Source organism: Monodon monoceros, unplaced genomic scaffold, assembly GCF_005190385.1.
Source record: "Monodon monoceros isolate NGI ecotype Baffin Bay Population unplaced genomic scaffold, NGI_Narwhal_1 Super_Scaffold_7, whole genome shotgun sequence".
Lineage (NCBI taxonomy): Eukaryota > Metazoa > Chordata > Mammalia > Artiodactyla > Monodontidae > Monodon > Monodon monoceros.
In genome coordinates this window covers 97,411,313-97,439,119 of record NW_021703784.1, presented here as the reverse complement: position 1 = coordinate 97,439,119, position 27,807 = coordinate 97,411,313, and the positions used below count along the sequence as shown (strand labels likewise).

At 51.5% G+C, this 27,807-nt stretch overlaps 1 protein-coding gene across 2 annotated transcripts; it reads left to right on the top strand.

Annotated features, from left to right (window-relative positions):
- The first annotated feature begins 223 nt into the window (after window positions 1–223).
- Window positions 224–27,807, top strand: VPS37C (VPS37C subunit of ESCRT-I). Of its 2 annotated transcripts, none has more exons than XM_029209001.1 (5): window positions 224–358; window positions 21,670–21,768; window positions 24,811–24,982; window positions 25,726–25,808; window positions 26,604–27,807. In XM_029209001.1, exons 2-5 carry the CDS (start codon window positions 21,676–21,678, stop codon window positions 27,291–27,293), a joined length of 1,038 nt encoding a protein of 345 aa, XP_029064834.1. In that variant the 5' UTR covers window positions 224–358; window positions 21,670–21,675; the 3' UTR covers window positions 27,294–27,807. The 2 variants fall into 2 exon arrangements, with proteins under 2 accessions (XP_029064834.1, XP_029064833.1); XM_029209000.1 differs by lacking the exon at window positions 224–358 and adding an exon at window positions 1,282–1,445.

The following is a 27,807-nucleotide window of genomic DNA, read 5'->3' as shown; positions in this document are numbered from 1 at the left end:
GGACGGCTTGGGTTCCGCCCAATGGGCGGTGTCCCTTCTGGGGGCGGGGCAATGGCCTGCCGGGGGCGGGCGTCCACCATGCGCTAGAGGGATTTCGTGGGCCTTCCCGTGGGTGTGGTCCCGGGTGGCAGCTAGAGTGTGTGTGGGGGGACGGGAGGACGGTGTCGGGGTGAATCAGAGGCCCCCGGCGCGCACAACGTGCTGCGGGACGAGTGGCGTGGGCCCCACCTCCCAGCGCCCGGACGTTGGAGGGGGGGTCACATCCGGCGGGAGGGGGCGGGCCTCGTGGACCCCGGAAGTGTGGGCTCCGGCTCCGATTTAACCCGCGACGGCGGTGGCGGCGACTGCGGCGGCAGGGGTAGGTGAGAGGGGCCCGGGGAGGGGCAAGGACGGGGATGGGGGCGGCGCTGGCAGTTGCTCCCGGCGCGCCTCCGCCTGCCCGCCTCACTTTGGCAGAGGCTGGTGATTGGGCGCGAGGGGCGCGTGACTCCAGCGGAGGGCCGGCGCCCCTGCCCCTAGCAGGGGGAGGGCGGGAAGGAGGGAGGCATTGCCCGAGCTCCCTGCGCAGGTCGCGCCTCCAGCACCCCACCCCCTCACCGCCACCTTTCACCCTCCACCCCCTACTTGAGCGTCCTGCTGGTCACACATTTGGTGACGTTAGAGCCAGTTTGCCCATTGTATAGGCGGGGAAAGAAGCCTAAGAATGGGGTTTGACTTGCCAGAGGGAGTCCAGCGGCAGAATGGGGTCTGAGGGACGCTCTGGTCTTTTAACTCTCAGGGCTATGCCCCTTCTCCAGGGCAGTGAGGTTGTGGCTTTTCAGCCTTGATTCTGTTCTTATCCTTTATTCTGGACCCGGACTTGGGCTGCCCAGCATCACTGACCACTCCTTATTTATGGGCCTGCTGGGTACAAAGGTCATTGGTGTTTGTGAATCTCCAGTGTGTGCCTGGTTCCTCCTGAATTTAGAGAGCAGTGGTGTGTGTGTGTGTGTGGTGTGTGTGTGTGTGTGTGTGTTACTGGCAGAGTTGACTACACACCTCAGGGTTTCAGTCCCTGAGACTAGTCAGTGCTTTCTCAGCCACACAATGTCTGGGCTCACTCACCCTTGGGAACGTCCACTCTTAGCTCTGGAAACTTCAAAAACTCACTTCCCTTCACTTCGGCAATATCCCAGTAGTACTGTTGCTGACTCAGGCCTTTTCCACCCTCTTCATTGGCTCCCTGCCTCTTACCCAGGAGTCCCATTTCCTACTGCTGTACCCAAGATGCTGCCACCTGACTGTCAGGCTGTGACTGTCAGCCCTAGAGCTGGAAGTGGTGGTGACCAAGGGATTTGGAAAGGAAAGACTTTCTTTGGCTATTGTCCAAAGCTGCGACCCTGGACAGGCCTGAACTCTGGTTCTGGATGGGAGTGAGGACTTGGAGTGAAATACTGGACCCTGAAGTGAGAGTTCTTGGCAGTCATAATGTCCAGAAAAGCTTTTTTCCTAGATTATCTGAGAAATCTGGCTTGGTGCCTTTGTAGTTTCTGTTAGGTAGAAATTTTTCTTTGTAGATTTCATCTGGGCTGCTTCTGATGGCTGTGTTTTGTTGTTGTTGTTTGTTTGTTTGTTTTTAAGGTAGCAAAATGTCTGATTTCTTGCTTGGCTGCCATGTGCTATTGGCAGTGTTCTGGGGGCTTTGTGAACATACTGGATTCTGGGAACACTCAAGGTAGGTAATGAGCCCATTTTGCAGATGAAGTAAGTGGATAGTAGAGATGTTAGGTAGGGTGCTACAGCCAGTAAATGGCCAAGTTGGGATTTTTAACCCATCAGTCTTATTTCCAAGCTAATGTATTTGCTGGATGTTAAGAATCATCTGTGATGCTAGTTAGAGATACAGAGCCTCACCTCTGGATATTCTTGCTTAGATTCTGGAGAGAGACCCAGGAGTTTGTGTGTGTTTTTTTTTTTTTGCGGTACGCGGGCCTCTTACCGCTGTGGCCTCTCCCGCCGCGGAGCACAGGCTCCGGACGCACAGGCCCAGCAGCCATGGCCCACGGGCCCAGCTGCTCCACGGCATGTGGGATCTTGCTGGACCGGGGCACGAACCCGCGTCCCCTGCATCGGCAGGCGGGCTCCCAACCACTGCGCCACCAGGGAAGCCCAGGAGTTTGTATTTTTAATACTTGCACTGGGTGATTCTTACTGTAAGGCAAGTTTGGGAAGCACTGCCTTAAGGAGTTTGTAGATTTGCTGAGCTTGGAAGTGAAATTATTTCTAAGGCTTCTTGTTATTTTTTTGCTTATTGCTGTGTAATTTGCTAATCTGCCGTTAAAAGGGCATTGGGGTAGCTAGCTGTATGAATCATCTCTTGAACACTGTTGGCCGGTCCTAGTAGGGTTTTTCCAGACTGACCTAATCAGGTCAGCAAAGACCTTGTTTTAATCCGATTGGATCTCTGTTCGGAAATTCTTTTAGCTTCTCCTCAGAGTCTGGAGTTTTCAGAAGGTTCCAGTTCATTCCTGGATAGTTGCCCCTTGACAGAGAGATCTCTGTAAAGGCAAAGGTCTGTGAGGTTTTGGGAGCTTTAAAGGCATGTTTATTTAGCAGGTGTTTCCTCCACTGCATTTCTCTCCCCTTTCACTGGTTTATTTCAAAGGCTTGAGCAAATACCAAACAGCTTTGTTTATTGTGATTTAGCTGGGGCTGACAAGTGGAGTCCCTGGGGCTTAGGATGGGCCAGACAGGGGAGGAGAGGGGACACTGAACCATGGAAGCCAAACAGATAAACCAGGTCAGTTATGCCTAGCCTTGAAGACATGTTAAGTACTGCTAATTTATCTGCTCCCTCCTGGGCAGAATTAGAAGTAGTGAAAGAGGCAAAGTCAGCATTATGCTGTTACTTTATTCTTCCTCTGTCCAGTGAACATTGATTTCTAATTTAATTTCTTTGTAAACAGAGGATGTACTTTGTATGCTTTGAACCGTTTTAATTTACTGTTCCATATATAAACATTTTGGGGTGTTATGTTCTTTTGATGAATTGACCTCCTTTATCATGAAATGACCCTTTTAATCCCTGATAGTGTTCTTTGCTCTGAAATCTACTTTGTCTTGTTTTAATATAGCCAATCCAACTTAAAAAAAATTTAGTGCTAATGGATCGATATCCAGAATATTTGAAGAATTCCTACAACAATGAAAATACAAACAACCTGATTAAAGTGGGCAAAGGACTTGAATAGACATTTCTCCAAAGAAGGTATACAGATGGCCAGTAAGCACAAGAAGATACTCAACATCACTAGTCATTAGGGAAATGTGAGCCCAAATGACAATGAAATACCACTTCACACCCATTAGAATAACTCTTGTTAAAAAAAAACCAAAGAACACCAGAGGTATTGGCAAAGATGTGGAGAAATTGGAACCCTTATTTATATTACTGGTGGGAATGTAAAGTGTGCAGCCGCTGTGGAAAACAGTATGGCAATTCCTCAAAAAATTAAAGATAGAATTACCGTATGATCTAGCAATTCCAATTCTGGGTATATACCCTAAAGAAGTATAAGCAGAGACTCAAACATATATTTGAACACCAATGTTTCTGGCAGCATTATTCACAATAACCAAAAGGTAGAAGCAACCCAAGGGTCCACTGACAGATGAATGGATAAACAAAATGTGATACATGCATACAATAGAATATTATTCAGCTTTAAAAAGGAAGGAAATTTTTAACAACATGGATGAAACTTGAAGAAATAATGCTAAGTGAAACAAATCAGTCACAAAAGCATAAACATTGCATGATTCCTCTTATATGAGGTTCCTAGAGTAGTTAAATTTATAGAGACAGGAAGAGTGATGGTTGCCCAAGGCTGGGGGAAGGGAGGAATGCAAGTTAATGTTTAATGGGTACAAAGTTTCAGTCTGGGATAATGAAAAAGTTCTGGAGGTAGATGGTGGTGATGGTTGTACAACAGTGTGAAAGTGTTTAATGTCACAAAACTGTACACTTAAAATGTTTAAAATGGTAAATTTTATGTATGTTTTACCACAATTAAATTGATAGGGATTTAAAAAAATTAGTGCGGTATATCTCTTTACATCTATTTACTTTTGGACTATTTGGTCTTTATTTTTAAGGTGGGTTTCTTGTAGGCAGCATATAGATGAGTTTTGCATTTTGTGAAATCCAGTCTTAAAAATTCTGCCTTTTAATTGGGATGTTTAGACCATTTACATTTAATGTGATTATTAGTGTAGTTGGGTTTAACTCTCAAGGTCCTTCTACTCCACCGTCTTGCTCCAGGTAATATGTTTTAATTTAACATGAGCGTGTCACTTGGGCTGTTTCCTTTGCAATTCCCTCTGACAGCTGTGCTCTGAGTCCAAGATGTGCTCTGAATCTACTTGTTGGGTAGACATCCTGTCAGAGGTTCCTCGGTGGGGTGCAGTGCCTGAGGGGCAGGCCTTGAATCTGAGACACATGGGGTGCTGGGCGCTGGGCCCTGGTGGGCTCCATCTCTGCTCTAGAGCGCAGTGTATGGGGGATCTTCTTGCATCCGGGGCCCAGGTTACGTCTCCTACCCAGGTTTGCATCTGAAGGGTTAACGACTCTAGCTGGGTTTAACTTTATCATCTTGCTCCTTGTTTTCAATCTGTTCCATGTTCTTTCTTCCCATGTCCCTTTTTTCCTGACCTCCCTGGGACTGAGCTGTTTTTATGATTCCATTTTATTTCCTTTGTTAGTTTATTAGCTGTAACTGTAACTGTTTTTTTTTTTTTTTTTTTAAGTGGTTGCTTGGGAATTCCCTGGTGGTCCAGTGGTTAGGACTCGGCACTTTCACTGCTGTGACTTGGGTTCAATCCCTGGACGGGGAACTAAGATCTGGCAAGCTGTGTGCAGCCAAAAAAATAAATAAATAAAAAGAAAAGAAAAAGAAAAAGAGTGGTTGCTTTAAGATTTGTAGTGCACATCTTTTTTTTTCCTTCACTTTATTGCGCTTCACTTTATTGCACTTTGCAGATACTGTGTTTTTTTTTTTTAATAAATTAGAGGTCTGTGGCAATCCCACATCAAACAAATCTGTTGGCACCACTTTTCCAACAGCATTTGCTCACTCACTTCATGTCTCTGTGTCACATTTCAGTAGTTCTCGCAATATTTCAAAGTTTTCCATTTTTATTATATTTGTCATGGTGATCTGTGATCAGTGATTTTTGATGTTACTACTGCAAAAGATTATGACTCACTGAAGGCTCAGATGATGGTTAGCATTTTTTTAGCAATAAAGCATTTTTAATTAAAATTATCTATTATATAATATCGGCTGCTATTCTTGATCACTTCAGGCAGGAGAGGAATTCTTTTTCTTTTAACGTCTTTATTGGAGTATAATTGCTTTACAATGGTGTGTTAGTTTCTGCTGTATAACAAAGTGAATCTGCTATATGTATATATATATATCCCCATATCTCTTCCCTCTTGCATCTCCCTCCCACATAGTATGCATCTTTAACCTGTCACAGTCTATCATCAAGTGATCTTGTACAGCACTTTACACTAACAATAGTATACTCTCATTTCCTCCCTCCTGGCTTTTATGCTGTTGTTGTCACACGTTTCACTTCTATGTGTGTTATAAATCCTGCAATACATTATTACTGTTTTTGCTTTAAACAGTGAATTATTTTGTAAAGAGGTTAAAAAGAAAGGAAAAGCTCTTTTATATTTACTTTTTAATATATATTACAGTTTATCATTTCCAGTGCTCTTTATTCCTCTCTGTAGATCCAGATTTCCACTTCGTTTTACATTCCTTCTGGATTGAGGACTTTAAAAAAACATTTCTTATTCTTCTGGTCTGTTGGTAATGAATTCTTTTAGCTTTTGGATGTCTGAGAAAGTCTTTATTTTGTCTTTGTTTTTGAAAGATATTTTTCCTGAATATAGAACTCTAAATCAGTTCTTTTTCTTTCAGCATTCTAAGATGTGGTTCCAGTGTCTTCTGTCTTACATTGTTCTATGAGTAATCTGCTGTTGTTCTTATTTTTTTTCTTCTTCTATTCTTATGTGTCTTTTTTCCTTATGGCTACTTTTCTTTTATTACTGGTTTTAAACAATTTAATTATGATGTGCCCTGGCGTAGTTTTCATATTTCTTGTGCTTGGGTTAATTGAGTTTTTGGATCTGTGGGTTTAAAACTTTCATCAAATTTGAAAACTTTTCAGCTAGTAATTTGTCAGATATTTTCTCTATTCTCTTCTCTCTCTCTTCTTTGGGGACTCCAGTTACATGTATTTTAGGATGCCTAAAGTTGCTCCACAGCTCTCTGATTCTCAATTTATTTTTTCCCCCATCTTTTTTTTTTTTTTTTTTAAATTTGTGGTTTGTTTTGCGTAGTTTCTATTGCTCTGTATTTAAGTTCACTGATCTTTTCTTCTTTAGTGTCTAATCTGGTTATTTCCATCTGGTATACTTTTTATCTCAGACATTTGTAGTTTCCATTTCTAGAAGTTTGATTTGGGTCTTTTTTATATTTTCTATGTCTCAACTTAACATTCTCAATCTTCTTTAGCATCTTGAATATATGGAATATGGTTGTAGTAACCATTTTAGTGTCCTTGTCTGCTAATTTTCTTATCTGTATTTTTGAGTCTGTTTTACTGATTGATTTTTTTCCTCATTATGGATCATATTTTCTTGCTTCTTCGTATGTCTGGTAATTTTTGATTGGATGTCAGATGTTGTGAATTTTACCCTGTTGGGTGTTGAATATTTTTACATTTTTATAAATATTCTTGGCATTGTTTTGGGACACTGTTAAGTTACTTGGAAACAGTTTGATCCTTTGATGCCTCACTCACTGTTAAGCTTTGTTAGCTGGGACCAGACCAGCCTTTAGACCAGGGTTAATTTTACCCACCACCAAGGCACTACCCTTTTCAGTGCTCTACTGATGTCCTGTGAGTTAGGAGGTATTTCCACTCTGGTGAGTGGGGACACAGATTAGTCTTGGCTCAGTTTGAGGCCCAAGGATTGTCCCCTGTAATCCTGACCAGTACTGTAAACACTCAGAAGAAAACTGGAGGGGGACTCCCTGCAGATTTCCAGAGTTCACGGTGTAGCTCTCTCCTCTCTGGTATTTGACCCTGTGAACTCTGGCTACCTTGGCCTCCCTAGATTCCCAACTCTCTCTTCCCAACTTGGGGAGACTGTCAGGCTCTGCCTTGGGTACCCCCTCCTTGTGCCATGGCCTGAAAACTCTCTCTAGACAGTAAGTTGGGGCAATTGTAGAGCTCACCTCATTTGCTCCCTGCTCCCGTCCCCTGCTGCCACCCAGGAACCCGTCCTCTGCTGCCAGATATCCAGCGTCTGAAAACTGTTGTTTCGTTTATCTTTTTTCGTTTGTAGTTGTTTGAGGCAGGAGAGTAAATCTGGTCCCTGTTCCTCTAAGTTTGCCAAAAAGTGGAGGTTCCCGTGCAGTCAGCACTTGCTGAGCACCTTGCGTGTGCTAGGCATTGACCTCGGGATGCAGACATGAGTGAGACATGCACTGGGCCCTTGGGGAGCTCCCAGTCTTGCTGGAGAAACATGCTGATTCCTAGGTAGTAATTGCTGTGTGGTACTTACAGGGCACAATGGGAGGGCAGGACGAAGTCTTTGGGAGAAGGAGCAAGGAGTGCTTCCCAGAGAGCTGACGGTGAAGGATCAGCAGGCATTTTCAAATTAGAGAAGGTGTAGGAAAGAAATTTTAGGCAGAGGGAATTGTAAGAGCAAAGGCAGGGCAGCAGAGCTGGGAACTCCCAGAGGGCAGGATCCTTGTTGTATTGATCTTTATAGATGTGGAATACTTGTCAGGTGATTGGAAGCATGTTGTTTGTTCTGGGAATAGGTAGAACAGAGAGTCAGGATGAAGTCTGCAGCCTATGGGGGAGAGGAGAGAGGTCTAGCTGGAAGGAGAGGCTCGGGGTCTGCTGGTACAGGGCCTTGTAGGCCAGGCCAAGGAGGACAAGATTTTGAACATGATCCTAAACACTGGTTTTTTTTTTTTTTGTTTGTTTGTTTTTGTTTTTTGGCTTCACCAGGTCTTAGTTGCAGCACGCGGGATCTTTCGTTGCAGCATGGGCTCTTTGTTGGGGCGCGCGGGCTCCTCTTTAGTTGTGGTGCGTGGGCTCCAGAGCACATAGGCTCTGTAGTTGAGGCATGTGAGCTCAGTTGCGGTGCGTGGGCTTGGTTGCCCGGTGGCATGTGGGATCTTAGTTCCCCGACCAGGAATTGGACCCGTGTCCCCTGCATTGGAAGGTGGATTCTTAACCACTGGACCGCCAGTGAAGTCCCAAACACTGGGGTTTTTTAAAAAAAGTTTCCAGCAGGGTGCAAGAGCTCTGATCGACTGCGTTCTCTGGAGATTACTGGGGGATGTGGAAGAGGGCTGGAGAGGGCTGAGTCTGCTAGAACCAGGCAGGCAGCTGCTGGGGAGGCTGGCTTGTGGTGGACGTTCTGCACCAGGATGGAAACGAGTCCAGAGCTGAGTGCGGCCGCTGGTGCGGCATTGCCACCTCTAGCCTGTTTGACGATAGCCTTTGTATAGATTCCTGCCTGAATCCAGAGTAGATCTGAGGAGGCTCAGGCCTGGTTTCTCTTTTTCTGTGGCTACACTGTTGCCCCCAACACACCTGCCTGCCTCTGCTGGAGCCAGAAGTTCGTAGGGTCAGGCATCGCTGGCAGGGGTAGGGTCCGGAGCTGCCCCACTTTATACTAGCCTAGGATGGCCCCAGATCAGCTAGAAAATAGTGTCTCATCATCTCGGACTTTGAACAGACACGCTTGAGTGACCCCGTACAGACTCCTGTTATTTGTCCTGCGTGTGTCTTTGGCTTGACCTTAATCTTGATCCTTCCTTAAGGATGGTTGAACCTATGTGGTCAGCTTGATCTGCGGATTAGAAAGTGTGGGGTGGGGTGGAGGACTGACAGCTGCAGTGTGAGATCCCTTCTGAGTCACCTCAACAGTTGGGACGGAGGAGAAACAGATGGAAGTTCAGTGGGAAGAAGCTGAGGATGGTTTTCTTTTCAAGTCAGAGCCAGGGACCGGACAACGAGGATGCTTCTCTAAGGGGCTGGGTTGTGCTTTACTGTCAGGAAGTTTCAGGAACAGGCTGCTTGTTAGATGACCTGTTTCTTGGCCATCGTCTTGATTGAAGCTGAATGCTGTTGATCATAGTTATATCCAGCCATCTGAGTTCTGTCGCTCTGTTGACTGATGTGCTCTCTGGAGGAATCTTAAGTTTTCTCTCCTTAGTGTCCACGTGGGAGGGGCTTGAGTTGCAGAGGTAGGAATGGGCTGAGTGTGTGAGCTTAGCCATGGTGATGAGAATCATGACCCTTTATTGAGCCCAGCCTGAGAGCCGGGCATTAGACTTCCTGGGCACTAACTCATTTCATCCTTGTAAAAGTCCTCTGTTAGTGACGAGACCGACGTATGGAGAGGTTAACTAAGCTGCCTCTGCCCTTTCTTGCTTCGTCTCCCAAAGACTCGTCCTGCCCTGTACTCTGTGAGTACACGTAGCATTTACTACGCAGAGCCCTCCTTCCCTCCCCCTTTGCCCTGCTGGTGAGGCATCACTGCTGGAGGAGGGGGGCTTGGGCAGGGGGTGGGGCGGGGAGTGTTGGGATTAGCAGGGGTGAGGGGTTAGGGCAGTGATTTTCCAGCTGCCTTCTGGCAAGGTGCCTCGGGGGCCCCCTTGAGGTCAAGGGGAAGACTGAGGTCAAGGGAGAGTAGGGCTCTTCCCCTACCCCTTCGCCCAGAGCATGACCTCTGTGATCTGTTCCGTGCGCTGGGGGTTTGAAAAAGTTTCGGAAAACAACAGGAGTGAGCACACCAGGCAAGTGGGAAAAGAGGATGGTGGCGGCACGTCCTGACAGCATGGCAGGCTGTGCTTAGATGGCTCCCAGCTGGAGGGTCAGTGTGGGGGGAGATAAGCAGAAGAGGGAGGGAGGGAGGGAGGGAAGAGATGGCTAGCTTCAGGGAAGGTTGGAGGGAGTTGGAAGCAGTGTTTTAAAGAAAATGAATCCAGAGGTGCCTGGCATATTAGAGGTGGGAAGACCCATTTGGAGTTTGTGGAAGGGCCGGGATGAATGCATCTAAAAGACATTGGAACAACGACTAGATAAAACCTGGTGGTGGACATCAGAGGTGAGGAAGATGGCCTGGAGAGTTAGAAGTTAGGGTGAGAAGCTGGAGGATGCTGATGGAAGTGGAGGTTGGGAGGGGAGTCTAGTTTGAGGAGAAAAAAGTCTAGTTTGATGGGAGTGCCCCCTGCACTTGGCCCAGTAAACAGCTCATCATTCCTGGGTCTTCTCACCTGGGGGCCTGCCTCTGGGAAAAGAGGTGTCAGACGGAGTTATTCAGTGAACGCAAGGAGGATTCACTCATGTAAATATCAATGTAAAGATGATACTTTCCTTCCAAAAACCTTGTCCTGAGAGATTGTACATCCCTCCTGTAGATGGGCCCCCTTTATATTTGTGGACCTTTGTTCAGATTGGTCTGGAGCCCGTTTCAGAAAGCCACACCCTCTGCTTCCCTCTGGGACCTGCTCTTTCAGAGTCCTCCCCCACGAGCCTAACTGGGTGCCTGGCAGGGTTGTCAGGCAGCATTTTACAACAGTAAGTTTTATAAAGGTGTGAGAATGTATGAATTGATGCTACCTAGCGCTTGCTTGGTGGTTTTCCTAGCACCTCCAGAAGGTTTCATGTTTATTTCTTGTTAAGTCCTCATAACCAGCCCATGAGGTTGGTAGAGATAGTCCCATTCTGCCAATCAGAAGCAGAATTAGGAGGCTGAATAACTTGCCCAAGGTCATGTAGCTAGTAAAAGGTCAAGCTGGGGTTTGAATCCAGAATATTGGACTCTCAAGCCCTGAACTCTTTCCACTGCTTTTCACACTGTCTTAACTGTTCAGCATTGGGGGCTATGGAGGGAGCTCCGACTCCCAACCCCAGAAATTCCTTAGAAAGAATGAAAACTAAAGAAGTCTCCCTTCTGGAGCATACGCACCGACTTTTCAGATTGTTGGGGCAGGTTAATTCGACGGTGTTTTGGGCCAGGTGAGAAGCGCATGATGGTTGGTTTGCTTTTATCAACTCCTGTGGGAAGTTAGGTGACTGAAGGCCTGGTTACTTGATTGTGTGGCTGGAATCATCCTGGGAAGAGAAAAATAGATCAGGTCAACACGTATTTCCTCATTACGCAGCAGGCTTAGAAAGGTTTCTGAGGCAACCACAGGTGTTTCTGACAAGAGAGGTGGGATGGGGCCAGTTCCGTATAACATGTGCAGATTGAACTGTGCAGGTTGCTATGGTAACAGCTTCTTATGCTACCGTAGGGAGACGTGGGAAACTTATAAGAAACCAAAGGCCTTTGCAACTCTCCTTGCAGTGTGATTTCAGGCTTGAAGTAGCTGGCAAGGAAAGGTTGGCTGGTAACTGAGAGGAGGGGAGTAACTGGAGCCAGTGCTTTAGCTCCTGGTGGAGTCAGGAAAATGGAAGCGCCTGGCTCAGTCACAGTTCTGTGTCATGGTTCAGAGGTAGCGGTCATTTTGCTTGACTCAATATTGAGCCCCGGGGGTGTCAGGAGTCGCCTCTAATCATCGGATTGCCCCCCCCTCCAGGAGGCAGAATAATTAATACTTGTTTAGGGCGCAGGAGCTTGCAAAGCTCTCTCAAGGCCGTTTGCTCGTCCCAGGCACACATGCGATCCCCAAGGTGGGATTATCATCATGGTGCCCATTTTCCTGATGAGGAAACTGAAGTTAAGGGACTTGATCAAGGTCACACAGCTAAAAAGCTGAGGAGCCAAAACGCAAACCCAGGGCGTCAGTCCTCAAATTCTGTGCGTTTCTACTCTGCACCCAGCCAGGAGGGAGCTGGCGCTAATTGTTTAGGCAGAAGCAAGGGACAAGGGGTGCTGCAAGCCATCTCTAGGACTGGCACACCTTAACTCTGATCTGAGCACCCTCACACTTAGAAAATGCTGCATTTTGCTTTCAGTCTTTACTTTCTTCTTCTTTTTTTTTTTCTGAGTTTATCCTTGCATAGGATCTGATATCAGTTGAAACTATTTGTTGTTGAGCTGAACAGTCCCAGGGTAGATCCCTGTTGAGCAAGAGCCGTCAGTACCTTGCTTTCTTTTCCACCTGTTGAGGTCAGATCTGGGGGGCTGTCCTGAGGTGAGCGCTCGCCAGCATCCTCTCCCCGCCGGGACATTCTGCAGCCTCCCCCTTGGGGAGTGGTGAGGAATGGCACGGCTCTGGCCTGGATCCACTAGGGGTAGAGTAGTCGCCTCTGGGCCTATCTTCCACTAGATCGTGTTCGCCGTGTCCGAGGTATGTGGAGCTCGATTTCGTCAAGATAGGGTAGTGGAAAGAAGTCGAGGCCAAGAGACGCAAGCAGCAGGGGCCGGTGGCTGGAGACTTCGCGTCCCCTCCCAGCGGCGTGTGGCTTCCCGAGGCCCAGGGGCTGCACCTGGAAACTGCCTCCTTGGTTCTGGCTGGCGCTGCTCTAGCTATGTCAGGCCCCGCACAGTGCTCTGTGACAGAAGGTGGGCTCCAGGACACCTGAGAAATGTCTGTCACCTCCCCCCTCCCCCCACCCCTCCTGTAGAATCTCTCCTCCTCGCATGTGTCTCTCATGGAGGGTATGGTGTTGATTTCAGGTGACAAACCACAGCCCACCCTGTGTTTGTTACAACTTTGAATTGGTTACTGAAATGTAAAAGTGGGGCGATGTCGCAGGGATCTGGATTTCTAGCCTCCCTTGGAGACCCGGCAGGTCTGGCAACGCTGGACCCCCCCTCCAACCTGCAGGAGGTGCCTGAGCTGGGCTGGAGCCCGTGCTTTCAGGAGACACGGTGTCTGACATGCCTGCCTGGCCTGTGTAGGCATCTGGGTTTGTGACCTCTGTGGAGGTGAAAGCTGCAGAGGAGACAAAAGAAAGGTAGGAAGGAAGGAAGAAAGAAAAGAAAGACGAAGAGAAAGAAGGAAAGAAGGAAAGGAAAAGAAAAGGAAATGGGAGGGTAATCTCAAAAAGAGGGGATATGTGTCTACGTATAACTGATTCGCTTTGCTGTACAGCAGAAACTAACAACATTGTAAAGCAACTATACGCCAGTAAAAATTAATAAAATAAAAAAAAAAGAAAAGCAAGTTTTTTTCCCAGGGGTTGTTGGTGAGGAAACGGTGATGCATTTTCTCTTCTTGGTGGAGGGAACGCAGGTTAACACCTGCTCGTTTCCCACCTCGTCCCGGTCTCATCTCCTTAGAGTGGGAGCTGTCGTCTCTATACCTGTGCATGCCGTGCAGCTGCCTCCCCTTCTCAGCTGTCCTCACCCCATCTCTGGCCTTGAGCATCTGCAGTAGCTCCCACGACAGCCCGGCTGTCACCTGCCCCCGACCTTCTGATTCCTGTCCCAGCACGAATGGCTCCAGCGATGAGGACCTGTGGGCTTCTCACGCCCCCAGCCCTCAGAGCTGACCCCCTCCCCACTTCTCACTCTACTCTCACCTGGATTCACCATGATTTGTTGTGAAGTGTTTCATTTTTTGAAACCAGACTGAGTTCCTAGAGAGCTAGCATCAGTTTTTACATAAGGCTGTGTCTGGCACATAGTCAGAAGTCAGTAAATATTTATTTCCATCCCTCTGCTCCTATTTATCCTTCCTCCCTTTATCTGGGGCCTTGTCCTGTTCTTGGTATATAGTAATTGCTCATTAAATGTTTATTCAGTGAAGCAGGAAGAAATGAATGAAGGCTGAAACAGTAGAAGCAGCCCCATCCTCATGTCCCTGTGTCTCGCCCACCAGCTGACTGCCTCGTTCTCTCCCTGCCTCTGGCTGTTTTTCTGCAAGCATTACCCTGCGCTATCTGTGTGCCGGCCTCTGCCGGGCCCTGGAAATACAAAGGTGAACGAGAATTCTCCTTGCCTTCAAGGGGCTTGCCTCTCCTCACTTCAACTCTTCTCCCCTGGGGCAGACCTCGGGTACCACCCGAGAAGTACCTATCATCCTCCTGGGCACCGTGGTAACTGGGAGGAGATCTAGCTCAGGGCCTGAGTGCCCAGGGCTAAGGTCGTTGGACTTGTCAGGCCTCCAGAAACAAAAGTGTATGGACTCTGCGTCCCTAAATAGCTTCGCAGTAACCCCCCAGTTCTCTATACTTGGTGGCATCCCTGGTGGTCGTGGCCACTTTTAGAAGCTCTGGTTTGGATTTTTTTCTGCCACCTTGGATGATCCAGAAGCAGAACACTGACGGCAACAGATGCCCAGACTTTGGGGGCACCTGCTTTCTGGGCCTTGGGCAGAATATTGTCCTGTTCTCACCGCCCCCAGCCCCCCAACCTGTTTTTCAAATTATGAGAAGTGCTTGTTGCTCTCAGCCTCAGGCCTCATCCTTGGGTGACCCAGGATCAGGTGATGTCTGTGAACTTCTGAAAGAAAGGCACCGGTAACTTCCAGGGGTGGACAGTGCTGTGATAAATCTTGTAAGATGGAACTTGCCCGCTCCTCGGGCCTGAGATGTTGTCAGCGGGCACAGATGTGAGCCTCCTCCACCCGGGAGGCAGGCACCGAGGAGGGCCCAGGTGATCCGTGACTTGCACGGGCTTGTAATCTCTGCATCTTGGATGACCTTATAACTAAACTCTACCCTCATCGCTCCCCTGTGTCGTTTGTGAAATCAAAATACCGGAGATAGGAAGGGACACTGGCCTCCGGTCGTTCGACCCCAACAGTTTGTAGGACCTTGGGCAATACAGCCGTTTATAGGACCTTGGGCAATACCCTTACTGTTTCTCTCTGGCTTTCATTTCATCTCTGAAGTAGGGGTGATTATGCCCTGTGTTCACTTTACTTACTAGGCTGATTATATAAATTAATGGGAGAGTTTGCAAAGAGGGCTTTGAGCTGTGGGACCATCAGGGTCCCATTTGACAAGTAAGGAAAATTGAGTGGGGCACATTTGGGTGCGGGATCCTGAGCACACCTATTCCAGAAGAAATGGGGACGGGTGGCTCTTCCACATGCCAGCAGCCTCTCGTGGAGCGGTGTGAGTGGAGGCGGCTGGGTGGGCAGAGCCTGGTGGAAGGAGCAGTGGCCGGGTCAGGGCTCCTAGCTCTGGTGTCCCCTCACTTGTCTCCATAGGCAAGTTACATGCTACTCTACCTTAATTTCACCAACTGTGAAATGGGCATCGTAGAATTGAGAGGGATGTTGAGTTAGAAACCAGAAAAGGTGGAATAAGAAGAAAAGCACTACAGCCCACATCCCACTATGGCCGAGTACATTTCACCTGAAAACTCGCTATATGGAAAGAGGTCCGCTTCCAGTAGTAGAGGACTTCGGAATATGCAGGCTGACCTCGAGAGTTCATTCTAATGACCTGCATGAAATGAAGGTATTTCATACCTGAAGTTCTTGAGGCATTTCAAACATGCATGGCCTGCTTTGAAGTCTGCAATGAAAGGGAATTGACACAGGAGAGAGGCTTTTTATGACCACAGGGCTGAGATGGTCTTTCTTCTTTCTGTATTTGAGAGTAGCGCTCTTTCCCAATCAGGGAATGGCAGAGATAGTCATCCCCGAAGGGTGAGGAATGCCAGGTTCAAGGCTTTGGCGCATACCAGCAGAATGGAATCCTCTTCCCTGGCCAGGGGGCCTGATCCAGGGAGATCGTGGTCTAATTAGCGGAGCTGTGGGTTTCATTCCTTGCCCTTTTGGGGTGAGTTCTCGCTGTCTAAAAGACACATGATTGTCCAGATCACCAGGTAGATGTTTCAGGGATTTTTGCCGCGAGGAGTTTATTTTTTTCTAAGCAACAGTTCGTTTCTTTTCTTCCTTCTTTTTTTTAAAAAAAATATTTATGTATTTATTTATTTTTTGGCTGTGTCGGGTCTTCGTTGCGGCTCGTGGGATCTTTCATTGTGGTGCACGGGCTTAGTTGCCCCGCAGCATGTGGGATCTTAGTTCCCGGACCAGGGATCGAGCTGTCCTCCCCTGCATTGCAAGACCGACTCTTAACCACTGGACCACCAGGGAAGTCCCACCACGAGAAGTTTAAAGCCATCAAACAGAGCCAGGTGTGGGGCTTCAGCTGGCAGAGGACCGCTATCATTTGGGCCGGTGGTTGGAGGGGAAGGCATCTCAGGGGGCCGTGTGTAGTGGTACAGGGGGTCACACGCTTCAGGACACCCTGGAATCACCTGGGGTGCTCCCTTGCTTATTTATTTCTTGATTGGCCACCGTTCTTTATTGAACACAGGAAAACCTCCTTTCTTGCTAAATATCTACAGTGACTTATTACCAGACTTCGATGAGTTACATCCTTGCCTCTGCTCCTGTCCTTGTGGAAGCAGCAGCCTCACACAGGTTTCAGCAACATCAGGGACTTTGTGTGACCTGGGACTCTCAGGCCCAGGGGGAAGGCTTGGCAGCTTTGTCTTCACAGGCTCACCTGCGGACACCCACGTGCACTACAAGTTCAAGAAGGATGAGCGTGCACACGGGACACACAGAGGCATCAGCACTGCCCTTTGGTCAGCCCCATTAGTACAACAGTTCAGTATGTTGGAAAATACTTGAAAGTTTTATAAAGAGGTTTTTTTTGGTGACTTTAATCAAAACATTTCCCTTTTGCGGGGGCGAGGGGGAAGTGGCTTGTGAAGGCAAGCCCGTCTGGGAAGCGGAAGCCAGGCCCCTCAGGGGGCTGCAGGGTGGGTCCTACATCAGCACCTCCTGTGCAGTCAGATGAGCTCCCTGGGCCTTCTGGGCTGAGAGGCCCAGCGTAGACCCCCTTGGCCTCTCCCTGCCTCGGCCTCTCCCTGCCACGGCCGGCATGCAGCGTGGCTCTCCTGGTCTGCTCGAAGCCTGACATGGCGGGTGTGCTCATCGTGTGGATCTCCCTGTGCAGGTGGCAGAGCTTTGGCTGCCCTCTCCAGACTGTAGCCCCCACGTTCTGCTGGTCAGTCTGGACACTGTGGTGGCCTCACGTGGTGGCGCTCAATGTCAGGCCGTAGGCACCTGAAGGGTAGTGCGTGTGGGGTCCTGGCGGAGACTTGGTAGAAACGGCGCAGGGGGATTGAGCCCCCGATTCTCATCCTGCCTCTGCAGGGACTCGTTGACAAATCCCTTCCTCTCCGGGGTCTCTGCTTTTCCTCTGTCAGATGAGGCTACACCCGCCTGAGTGCCCTCAGAGAGGAAGGGGCAAGAGGATGACAGATGCTAAGCTAGCTGGACACAGGTAGCTCAGTAAAAAGGAAAACTGCATTAAAAATTAAATTAGTTAAATTATTATGCAGAGTGAAATAAGTCAGGCAGAGAAAGACAAGTACTGTATGATTTCACTTATGTGTGGAATCTAAAAAACAAATGAACAGGCATAGCAAAACAGAAACAGAGACATAGATACGGAGAACAAACAGGTGGTTACCAGAGGCGGGGGTGTGTTGCGGGGAGGAGAGAAATAGGTGAGGGAGACTAAGAGGTACAGACTTGCAGTTGCAAAATAAATGAGTCAACGAGTATCAGATGTACAGTGTGGGGAATATAGTCAATAACTAAGTAATATCTTTGTATGGTGACTGAGTGTAACTAGACTTACCCTGTTGATCTTTTTGAAATGCACGGAAATGAATTACTATGTTGTGTAATAGGACTAACAGTGTTGTAGGTCAGTTATATTCAAAAACAAACAAACATACAAATAAACTCATAGAAAAAGAGATTCGTGGTTACTAGAGGCAGGGGGTGGGGGAGGGGGAATTGAATGAAGGCAGACACAAAGCACAGACTTCCCATTATAAGATAAGTAAGTACTAGGGATGATAAATAGATCATGATAAATATAATTTATAACAATTTTATAGATTTTTACTTATAAAAATGTAATTTATAATAGAGGCAACATAAGTATAATAAGCACTGTATGTTATATATGAAAGTTGTTGAGAGAAAATCCTAAGAGTTCTCATCACACACAAAAATTTTTTTCCTATTTTTAAAATTTTATATCTGTAGGAGGTGATGGATGGTCATCATTTCATGAGTGTGTAAGTCAAATCATTATGCTGTACACCTTAAACTTATACAGTGCTGTGTGTCAATTATATCTCAATAAAACTGGAAAGAAAGGAAGGGAGGAAGGAAGGTGAGAAGCTTCCTGGACTAGTTAAGGCACTGCCAATTCCTGGCCTGGTGACCTTGGGCACCTCTCAGGGCCTCGTCTGTGAGGTTGGATAATAGCGAGACTCACCGTGTAACGTGGGTTTGAGGGTCCTGGTAATGGCAAAGACCTACGTAGTGCTCACTGCGTTCCAGGTACTGCCGTTTTACAGGTGGAGAAACTGAGGCACAAACAGATTAAATAACACACCTAGTAAGTGGCAGAACCAGGCTTCAAATCCAGGCAGTCTGGCTCCAGAGTCCATTCTCCTAACATCTAGGCCAGTGGTTCTCAAAGTATGTTCCAGGGACCCCTGGGGGCGTATCTCTGAGACCCTGTCTGGCCACCTATGAGGTCAGAACAGTTTCCACAACCTAAGACGTTATTTTCCTTTTTACTCTCTTTCTCAAATGAGTACAAGGGGAGTTTTCAGAGGGTTCACGACACGACATCCTTCTGATGGCTAGTGTGTGCGCTTTCATATTGTGTTTTAAAAATCTGTCACTTTGAATTTCGATACATATATCAATAGCTAAAATCCACAGAAATGAAAACTCTTTGGGGTCCTCCGTAATGTTAGGAGTGACAGGTGTCCTGAGACCAAAAGGTGTGCCATTGGCTCTTGAGGCCGCGCCGCCTTAAAGGTGGTCTCATCGAGCATGGATGTGGTAAATGGTTGGGGAGAGTTGGGGCCCGTTCTGGGGAACTGCGGCTCTACGTGGGGCTCTCCCACTGGGTGTGTGGTGGGCACGTCTGGACCTCCCGGGGCCCTCGCGGATGGCACTGTTGACGGTGCCGTTTGTGTGTGGCCAGCCAGCTGCTCAGCCCTGACTGTGGGAAGGAGCAGACACCCTTCTGTGGCAGATCCCGCGCTGGGTGGAGCCAGGATGGGTGCCGTTGAGGCCCAGCAAGTTTGGGCTGTGTTGGAGGCCTCAGTAACAAATCAGTGACTTCTGTGGTGTTGGAGCCTTTTGCCAGCATTGTTCTAGGCTAGGCCTCACGCTGGCCAGAGCTTTGCCTGTGTCGACCGTGGCACGAACCCATTTTACAGATGAGGAGGCTGAGGCTCAGGGTGGGTCCACTGTGCAGGACCCCACAATGGCAAGTGGCAGGGCCCAGGACTCAGATGAGGTGAGTCTGATCGAGTCCAGGCCCCTGATGTTCCAGATCTTCAGAATGTTTCTCCGTTCCTCCTGCGTGTCCAACTCGTGGTGGACTCGCTGGGTTTGCAGTGTAATAGGGTGGGCCTCCCCATTTCTGCTCCTTCCCCAGGCCCCTGCGGTCTGCTGTGCCTCTGACCCAACCTTTAGCCCAAGGGTTTTGGGAGCAGCAGAGTGAGGTGTAGACAGAGTGCAGAATTTTGACTCTGCCATTTGTAACCTTTCTGATCCCCACCTGCCAGTGGGACGGTGCTGCCCCCTCGCAGAAGTAGGAGAGACAGCGCGTGTATAACTCACGCTGCCGATGCTCCGTAACCAGTGGCCTCCATTTCACATGACTAGCAACGAGCTGTCGTCTTTCTCAGAATCTGGCCCCGGATCAGCTGCATCAGCGTCTCTGGGAGAGCTTCTGGATTTCTGGGCCCGACTCTGGCCTACGACACAGGGCTCTGAGGGTGGGGCCGGGGCGCCTGCATTCTCAGCGAGTGTCCCCCCAGGTTTAGGTGCCCATCGAAGCCTGGCATTCCTTGTCTTGGAGGTTGGGGGGCGACATTCAGCCCTCAGTAGGTAACAGAAAGTGGGGGTGGCCCTGTTTGGGTAGCTCTTTATCAGTAGGGTGACCATGGAATTTGTTGTCTAAACCAGGACACTTTTTATTTTTTGGCCATGCTGTGTGGTAGGTGGGATCTTAGTTCCCCAACCAGAGATTGAACTCACACCCCCAGCAGTGGAAGCGAGGAGTCTTAACCACTGGACCACCAGGGAAGTCCTGGGACACTTTTGAGCGTGAAAAGGGGCACCTTTTATAGCTACACCGGGACATGAGGGGTAAACCCGGACCTTCCTGACAAATGGGGTCGTGTGGTCTCTGTTTATTGGTTTCTCCTTTATCTTTCTGCCACCCTGGGAGATGCCTTCCCTTCCTAGTCCAGACGAGGAAGCAGGCCTGGAGCTCACCTCTGGCTGCACAGTCATAACCCTGGGCCTCGATTCCATGGTGGCCCCTCGGCCCAGTCGTCAATCCCGCTGAGCCCTGGCGCCAGGGGTGGGGGCTCTGGGTCTCCGTAGTGTTGGCATCTTCGGAAGATTGACGGAGCCTCTGTGATGGGAAATGAGGACTATAAGGCGCACATCTGGAAAAGATAAAAACAGATGAAAGGGGAGGATCCTGTCAGCAGGAGGGAAGTGAGTCCTGGTGCTTCCTCTTCTCGCTGGGGCTCCATCCTGGGGCCTGCTTGTGACCCCTGTGTCACACAGACATCAGTTGATGTTCCTCTGGGCAGAGCGACAGGGAGAGGACCGCTGAAACCAGGTCTTCTGTCAAAGCAGGCGTCCCATTCAGGTCGGTCGATTTCTTTTCCTTCTGGTGGCTGTAGGGCCAACTTGGTGGTGATTTTTTTGTCCTTCTCTGACAAGGGCACGCATGTGACAGTCTGGTTTTATAAAAATAAATTTATTTATTTTTGGCGGCATCGGGTCTTCATTGCTGCGCGTGGGCCTTTCTCTAGTTGTGGCGAGCGGGGGCTACTCTTTGTTGCGGTGCGCAGGATTCTCATTGCCGTGGCTTCTCTTGTCGCGGAGCACGGGCTCTAGGTGCGCAGGCTCAGTGGTTGTGGCGCGCGGGCTTAGTTGCTCCGCAGCATGTGGGATCTTCCCGGACCAGGGTTCGAACCCGTGTCCCCTGCCTTGGCAGGCGGATTCTTAACCACTGCGCCACCAGGGAAGTCCTGACAGTCTGTTTTTCTGGCACGTGGAGTGGATGGCTGTTGCAGAGAATGCTTGAGGGGAACCCAAGGTGGTTGGTGCTAAACATAACCGGCAGGGAGGCTCCTGAGCCTGTGATGTTAAAGCCAGCAAAGCCCCCATGTGGAGGGTGGGTGTATTTAGGGTTCAGGCAGAAGTGGACACCTCCCAGAGTGTGTGCTGGCATCAGGGCTCACAGGCGGCCTTGGGCCAAGTTTAGTCTCTGTCCCTGGCTGTCAGCCTCCCTCCTCCTGCCTCTCCTGTCTGCTCCTTGGGGAGCTTCATCTGGCACTGCCAGGAATCATGGTTTTGCCTCTGACTGCCCAGTGCCTCCATGCAGCCCGCTGTTCATGGTCTGGGTGGAGGAGCAGCTTCTCGGTCTCCCTGGGGACGGGGGTGGTTGGGGGGCTGGACTCTGACCCTCCTTGGTCCTCCCCGTGGACTGGAGGCATCGTTGGGAAACTCCAGTTGGTCCTTTGACAGACGATGAATATGGGCTTGGGGGTCCCTTCCCCCTGAGCAGTCCGTTCCTCACTTCAATGTCATTCTGTGCTCCCAGGGAAAGATGGAGACCCTGAAAGACAAGACCCTGGAGGAGCTGGAGGAGATGCAGAATGACCCGGCGGCCATCGAGCGGCTGGCCCAAGACTTCCCTGAGGTAGAGGAGGGCTGTCATGGGGCCAAGGATAGCAGATGGGACTGAGGCCCTTCTTTTTTAATTTAATTTTATTAATTTTTATTGGAGTATAGTTTTTACAATGCTTTACAATGTTGTGTTAGTTTCTGCTATACAGCAAAGTGAATCAGCTCTACATACACATATATCCCATCTTTTTTGGATTTCCTTCCCGTTTAGGTCACCACAAAGCATTGAGCAGAATTCCGTGTGATATACAGTAGGTTCTCATTAGTTATCTTTTTTTTTTTTTTTTTTGCGGTACGCGGGCCTCTCACCGTTGCGGCCTCTCCCGTTGCGGAGCACAGGCTCCGGACGCGCAGGCTCAGCGGCCATGGCTCACGGGCCCAGCCGCGGACATGTGGGATCTTTCTGGACCGGGGCACGAACCCGTGTCCCCTGCATCGGCAGGCGGACTCTCAACCACTGCGCCACCAGGAAAGCCCCTAGTTATCTATTTTATACATAGTGGTGTGTATACGTCAGTCCCAGTCTCCCAATTCGTCCCAGCCCTGAGGCCCTTCTTAAGGACACTGGCTTGTTGGGGGTTTGGGCCGAGTTTATCTGCCTGTTCTGTGGCCTTCACCCTGGCCAGGCAGAGGAGCCCCTGGGTCTCAGTCTAGTTCCTGGGCCCTCTGGGAGTTCCGGGTGTGCAGTGCCAGGAAGTCCAGGGCCCCCCCGCGCCAGCTCTGGCGCCTGGTGCCTTCCGGGACCCGCATGCCCCAGGAGCCCCCACACTGTTGCTCCAGCCTGGATTTGGAGGTGGTTTCTAAAAGCACTGGTACCGTTTTGTAACCGCCTTTCCCCAACCGCCTGGTCTGGCCCTGCGTCTGCAGGAGGAGCCGTTCTGGGGCTGGGATTAGGCTCATCTCCTGTTTAATCCCTTCCCTATCATAACAGACACCGAACCATCTCAGTTCCTAATCGTGGTCCTCACGGGAATGAAACAACCCTTCTGAACGTGCAGAGCTTTACACTTTATAAAGGGCTCTCCCTGCCCTTTCCGGCGCCTTGACCCCGTGACTCCCCTGCGAGGTCGGAAAGGTCAGGTGACCAGATGTGGCCGCAGAGCTGGACGTGCCCACGATCCAGCCTGTCCGCGGCTCTGCACGCTGCCGCCTCCGCCCCCGATGCTTGGGAGACACGGACACAAATAATGCCAAGCTCGTTGGTTGGCCTTTGGAATGTGTTTCCATTTTTGCTGATGACAAGGGAAAAATGAAGGAGGGCAAGCTCCCTAGACTTTCAAAACCCCTTGGACTAGGTTCCTAGCACGGGCTATAAGATGGTAATTGAGTCACCATGGGATTGTGAGGGGAGATGGGAGCTCTTTGAGTTTGGGGTGTGGACTTTGCTCAGAGAAAAGAGTAGGGGACCTCTCTCCATGTGGAAGAGTGTGAATATTGGGGTCTTCTGGTGGGGTGCTTGAACTGTCTTATTGACTGATCAGGGGCTTCCTAGTGAACCCCTAATGGAGAAAGATTTGGGGGAGGCTCTGGGGAAAGGGGGCAGAAACGGGTAGGACCAGGTTTAGGGGAAGATGACACTGCATAGATTTACTGGTTAAGATCCAGGGAAAAGGCAGTGGAGGTATACAGAGGACATGTCCACTGAGGATCTGGGGTCCTGTCAGGGGCAGCTGAGCAGAGGGCTTCAGGCCCCCCGCTCTGTGTCAGACACATAAGAAAAGAAAATCTCTCCCGGCTGATGAAAGTGAGACTGGAACTCCTCAGTGCGGGCGTCCCTGAGTCAGGGTGCTTGCTCAGTGGTTCCAGAGGGTATTGGTGACAGCAAGGCAGACAACCCAGGAGTGGGGGCAGACCTGAGCGGCCGTGGCCAGGCCCCATGACCTCTGGTAGCCGTGGCGTCTCTCTTTCCAGTCTGGAGCGGGGGAGCAGGCTCCAGGCCCACCACAGAGCGCAGCGCTCGAGACCCTGTGGCCGGGGACCGGCAGGATGGCAGCCCCCGGAAGCCCCCTCCTCCAGGACGCCCATGGCCTTCCTGCATCTGACTGGGGACGAGCCAGTCAGGCTTGGCTCGCCATGTGCCAACCGTGGTGGAGAAGCTGCCCAGTGGCTCCCGCGTGGAAGCTGGTCTTGCCAAGCTGTGCCCTGAGCCCTGCTGTGGGTGCTGGTGCCACTGGTGCTGCTGGCGTCCCCGTTCCCTCAGGGGTATGGGTCTGACTTTCTGCCCTCCTGTCAGTAAAGAGGACTCCCTGACAAATGGACAGGGCTTCAGGTGAGAGCAGGTCTGGGAAGGGTTCCCGAGGCTGCCGCCTCACCGGCTGGTGACAATAAAGGACCTGGACGAGGGGAGAGTGCTGCTCAGCTTGGGGGCGTGCTTTCAGTGGGGCACATCCAGGTGCAAAGGTTGGCATCAGAGCCTCGGGGGCCATGGGTTGCCTGTGCTGGTGGGAGTCCTCAGCTGGTCCTGGGGACTCCCCTGAGGTTCTTGGGGGCCTCTGTGTTAGCTCATCTGAGCAGCTTCTCTGTAGGACACACCTGTGGAGGAGGCAGGGACAGGTCCCTCTGGAGTCGGTGTCACGGGCTGGCCCTGGCGTTCTCACTCCTCACACTAACTTTATTTGGGGGCTTCGTTGCGTGTCTGGCCTGTGGTCAGGTCTGGGCCACATCAGTGCACCTCAGAGGAGGTCTTTTGACTCTGAATCCGGGGGGCAGGTGGTTGGGACTTGGTCCCTTCCCTCCTAGGAAGGCTCTGACTTTCTCTGCCCCCCTCCCTGGAGCTCTGCACAGCCTACGGGGGTGGGGGGGGTCTCCTCCCGCTCATCTCGTGGCCCTTCGCATGCATCCACCATGTAGGCTGTGGGGTTAAGGATTCGGTGAGGTGTCTGGTTTGGAGTGCTTTGCTTAGAGTTGGAACCTGGGTCCGTCTGACTCTAGTTGGGGGCTGAGTGTTGCCCGGCCCCGCCATGGTGAGTGACGGGTCCCGGAAACCCCAGGTCCAGCCCCCTGCGAGCTGAGTGGTGGTGTGGCGGGTCTCACGGTTAAGTGTCCTGCTCTGTAGGTCCAGGACCTGCAGCTGGAGCGGGAAATGGCACTGGCCACCAACCGGAGCCTGGCCGAGCAGAACCTGGAGTTCCAGGGTCCCCTGGAGATCAGCCGCTCGAACCTCTCGGACAAGTACCAGGAGCTCCGGAAGCTGGTGGAGCGGTGCCAGGAGCAGAAGGCAAAGCTGGGTGAGCGACCGGCCCCGGGAGTGTGCGCTGGGGGCGCCTCTGTCCACTCAGGGTCCCCATTCCTGGTGGGGCTGGGGGAGCTGCTGGAGTCACGTGGAAGGGCAGATTCCCTCTCCCTCCCCAGGACAGGAAGGGGCCAGCAGTTACTGTGGGTCACCATGTCCCCAGCCCTGGCTAAGTGCTTTAACAGCCATCTAAGGGTAGGTACTGTCGTCATTCTCATGTCATAGATGAGAGGAGTGAGGCTCGGAGATGCAGGAACGTGGCTAGGGCTCCACAGCTACGTAGAGGCGGAGTTGGGATTTGAATCCAGAGAGCATGTGTCCTGGGCTGCTGCTGGCCACTCAGCCAGCCCCGCTCTGGTGATTTGTGGAGCTGGTCCGGGCTCTCTGTGTTCCAACCTGCTGTCTGTGAAGGTGAGGGGCTGTCTTGGTCCTGAAGGTGGGGGACTTCACGCTCAGGCAGATGAAGTAACTCCCTGAGAGGAAGAACAGGATTGGGGGGTTGGGGGGTGGGCTCCAAAGCCTGAGGTCTCTTGCTTTCTGGGCTGGCGTGGAGGGGCTCAGCTGAGCTCCTCTCTGCTCAGGAAGGGAACCGACCGAAAGGGGCTCTGCCGCGGACCCCAGGGCGTTGGCTGGGCCCCCAGCACACAGGACCCTCAGAGAGCCTTGCAGAAACCTTGGCCGCCACCACGGAATCCAGAGGCACTTTTGAAATGTCAACCTTTCTGCCCTTCCTTCCAGAGAAATTTTCTTCAGCACTGCAGCTAGGGGCCTTGCTGGACCTTCTGCAGGTAGAAAGCATGAAGATTGAAGAAGAGTCTGAGGTGAGATGGCTGTTGACACCCCCTCTTCCTTGAACAGCTGCCCCTGCAGCAGGAGCCCTGGTCCTGAGCACCAGTGTCCGCAGGGCGTGGGGCCAGGGCTTTAGTCACGGCAGCGGTGAATGGCACCTCCACCGGAGTCCCAGCGGAGGCCCTTTGGGGTGCAGAGAACAGGAACCCAACATCACTGGCTGAAGCAGAAATGGGCGACAGACAGCACAGCTGCGGGGCAGCTGGCAGGCCTGGGTGGGAGGGCAGTGCAGTAGGAGCCCTCCAGGGCTGAAGCCAGGCTCCCAGCCCCTCCCCACTCCTGGGGCTGCTGGGTCTCTCTCTTCTGCTTCCCTCTGGGCCTCTCTTCACTCTCTGTGGGCAGACTGGCTCTCTCCACATGTCCACGCTCTGGGTGGAAGATGCTCCCAGGTCCCACAGCGCCTGGGCTGGGCTGGTGACCAGGGGGCCAGCGTCCGCGTGGCCAGTCGGCACCCCGTGTAGCAGGTGCTGTGAGCCTGGCGCGATGCCGGGCTGGGGACGGCGGTGGCCATGACAGGCGGTCCCCGCCCGCTGGGGGCTGATGTCCTGGTGAGGGAGACAGAATAAGTAAACACACGCTTGTATAATATATCAGCCGTGAGAAGGGCCATAGAGAGAAATTCCCAGAGCGGGGGGTGGGCCAGACAAGACAGGCAGCTCCTGAGCCTGGCTGGGGTGGGAGGGCCGCAGCTGACCTCTGACCCAGGGGTATTCAGGTGGCCTCGATCCCGGCAGACCCCTGTTGCCACTGGAGCTTATGTCTTCCAGGCCATGGCTGAGAAGTTCCTGGAGGGCGAGGTGCCCTTGGACACGTTTCTGGAGGACTTCTCCTCCATGAGGATGCTGTCCCATCTGCGCCGGGTTCGCGTGGAGAAGCTCCAGGATGTGATGAGGAAGCCCAGGGCCTCCCTGGAGCTGGCTGGGGACGCCCCTCCTCCCCGCCCGCCTCCCCCCTCTCTCCCGGGCCCCCAGGCGACGCCCCCTGTCGCCGAAGATCAGCAGGCTCCGGAGGCCCCTCCCTACCCGTTGCCCTACAGCCCCTCTCCAGGCTTGCCCGTGGGCCCCACCGCCCAAGGGGCGCTCCCGCCGGCCCCGTTCCCTGTGGTGTCCCAGCCCTCTTTTGCCTACAGCGGTCCTTTGGGTCCCCCGTACCCGTCAGCCCAGCCAGGACCCAGGGCTGCCGCGGGCTACTCCTGGTCCCCACAGAGGAGCACGCCGCCCCGGCCGGCCTATCCCGTGGCCCCGACTTGTGCCTCCGGCCCTGGGTACCCCGTGGCGGGGGGCCGGGTCCCCGGTCCTGGTTATCCTCAACAGCCCCCCTACCTCTCAACAGGAGGAAAACCTCCGTACCCCACGCAGCCCCAGCCCTCAGGCCCCCTTCAGTCGCCCTATCCCCCTGGGCCTGCCCCTCCCTATGGGTTTCCACTGCCTCAGGGTCCTGCCTGGCCTGGGTATTAGGCGCGGTCCTGGCCCTTGGCCCTTCCCTACTTCCACCTGTACCCCAACCTTTGCCCCCCCCGCCCCCGCCGAGATTCGAGGGTCAACTGGAAGTGGAGTTGGCTCCCCGTGGACTTGTGTCATGCATGGGGGCCTGGAGGGACCTGGCTGGGAGCACACAGGCCTGGCAAGGCCCCGGGCAGTGTGACTGGCTTGGCTGTGCCGGACGGCCCCAGTGCTTGCTGGCCTCCTGGGGGAAGGGTGCGCCTGCTTTCGGTGACTGCCTTTGGCTTTCCTGGTTCTCACCAGGCAGGGCGTTCGGTCCTCTCTGTGGGCTGCTCACCCCCTCCCTCTCCTCTGGGATTTGGTACGTTCGACCGAGGTACCCACGCTAAGGGATGCAGCTCTCTGAGCGTCTTGGGTCCATTCAAGGATGGCCTGCCCCACGCACCATGGCAGGGTTGGATCAGGGAGAGAGAACAGAGTTAGGAAAAACACTTAATGATTTTTAAGTCACGCAAAACCGTAATTGAAC

Excerpts from the sequence above, each read along its gene's own strand:
- VPS37C (XM_029209000.1), top strand. The coding sequence starts at position 1,407 with ATGGGAGTGAGGACTTGGAGTGAAATACTGGACCCTGAA. Across the intron at positions 21,769-24,810 it reads TGGCCCAAGACTTCCCTGAG|GTCCAGGACCTGCAGCTGGA; the intron begins GTAGAGGAGGGC and ends CCTGCTCTGTAG. Across the intron at positions 25,809-26,603 it reads AGATTGAAGAAGAGTCTGAG|GCCATGGCTGAGAAGTTCCT; the intron begins GTGAGATGGCTG and ends TATGTCTTCCAG.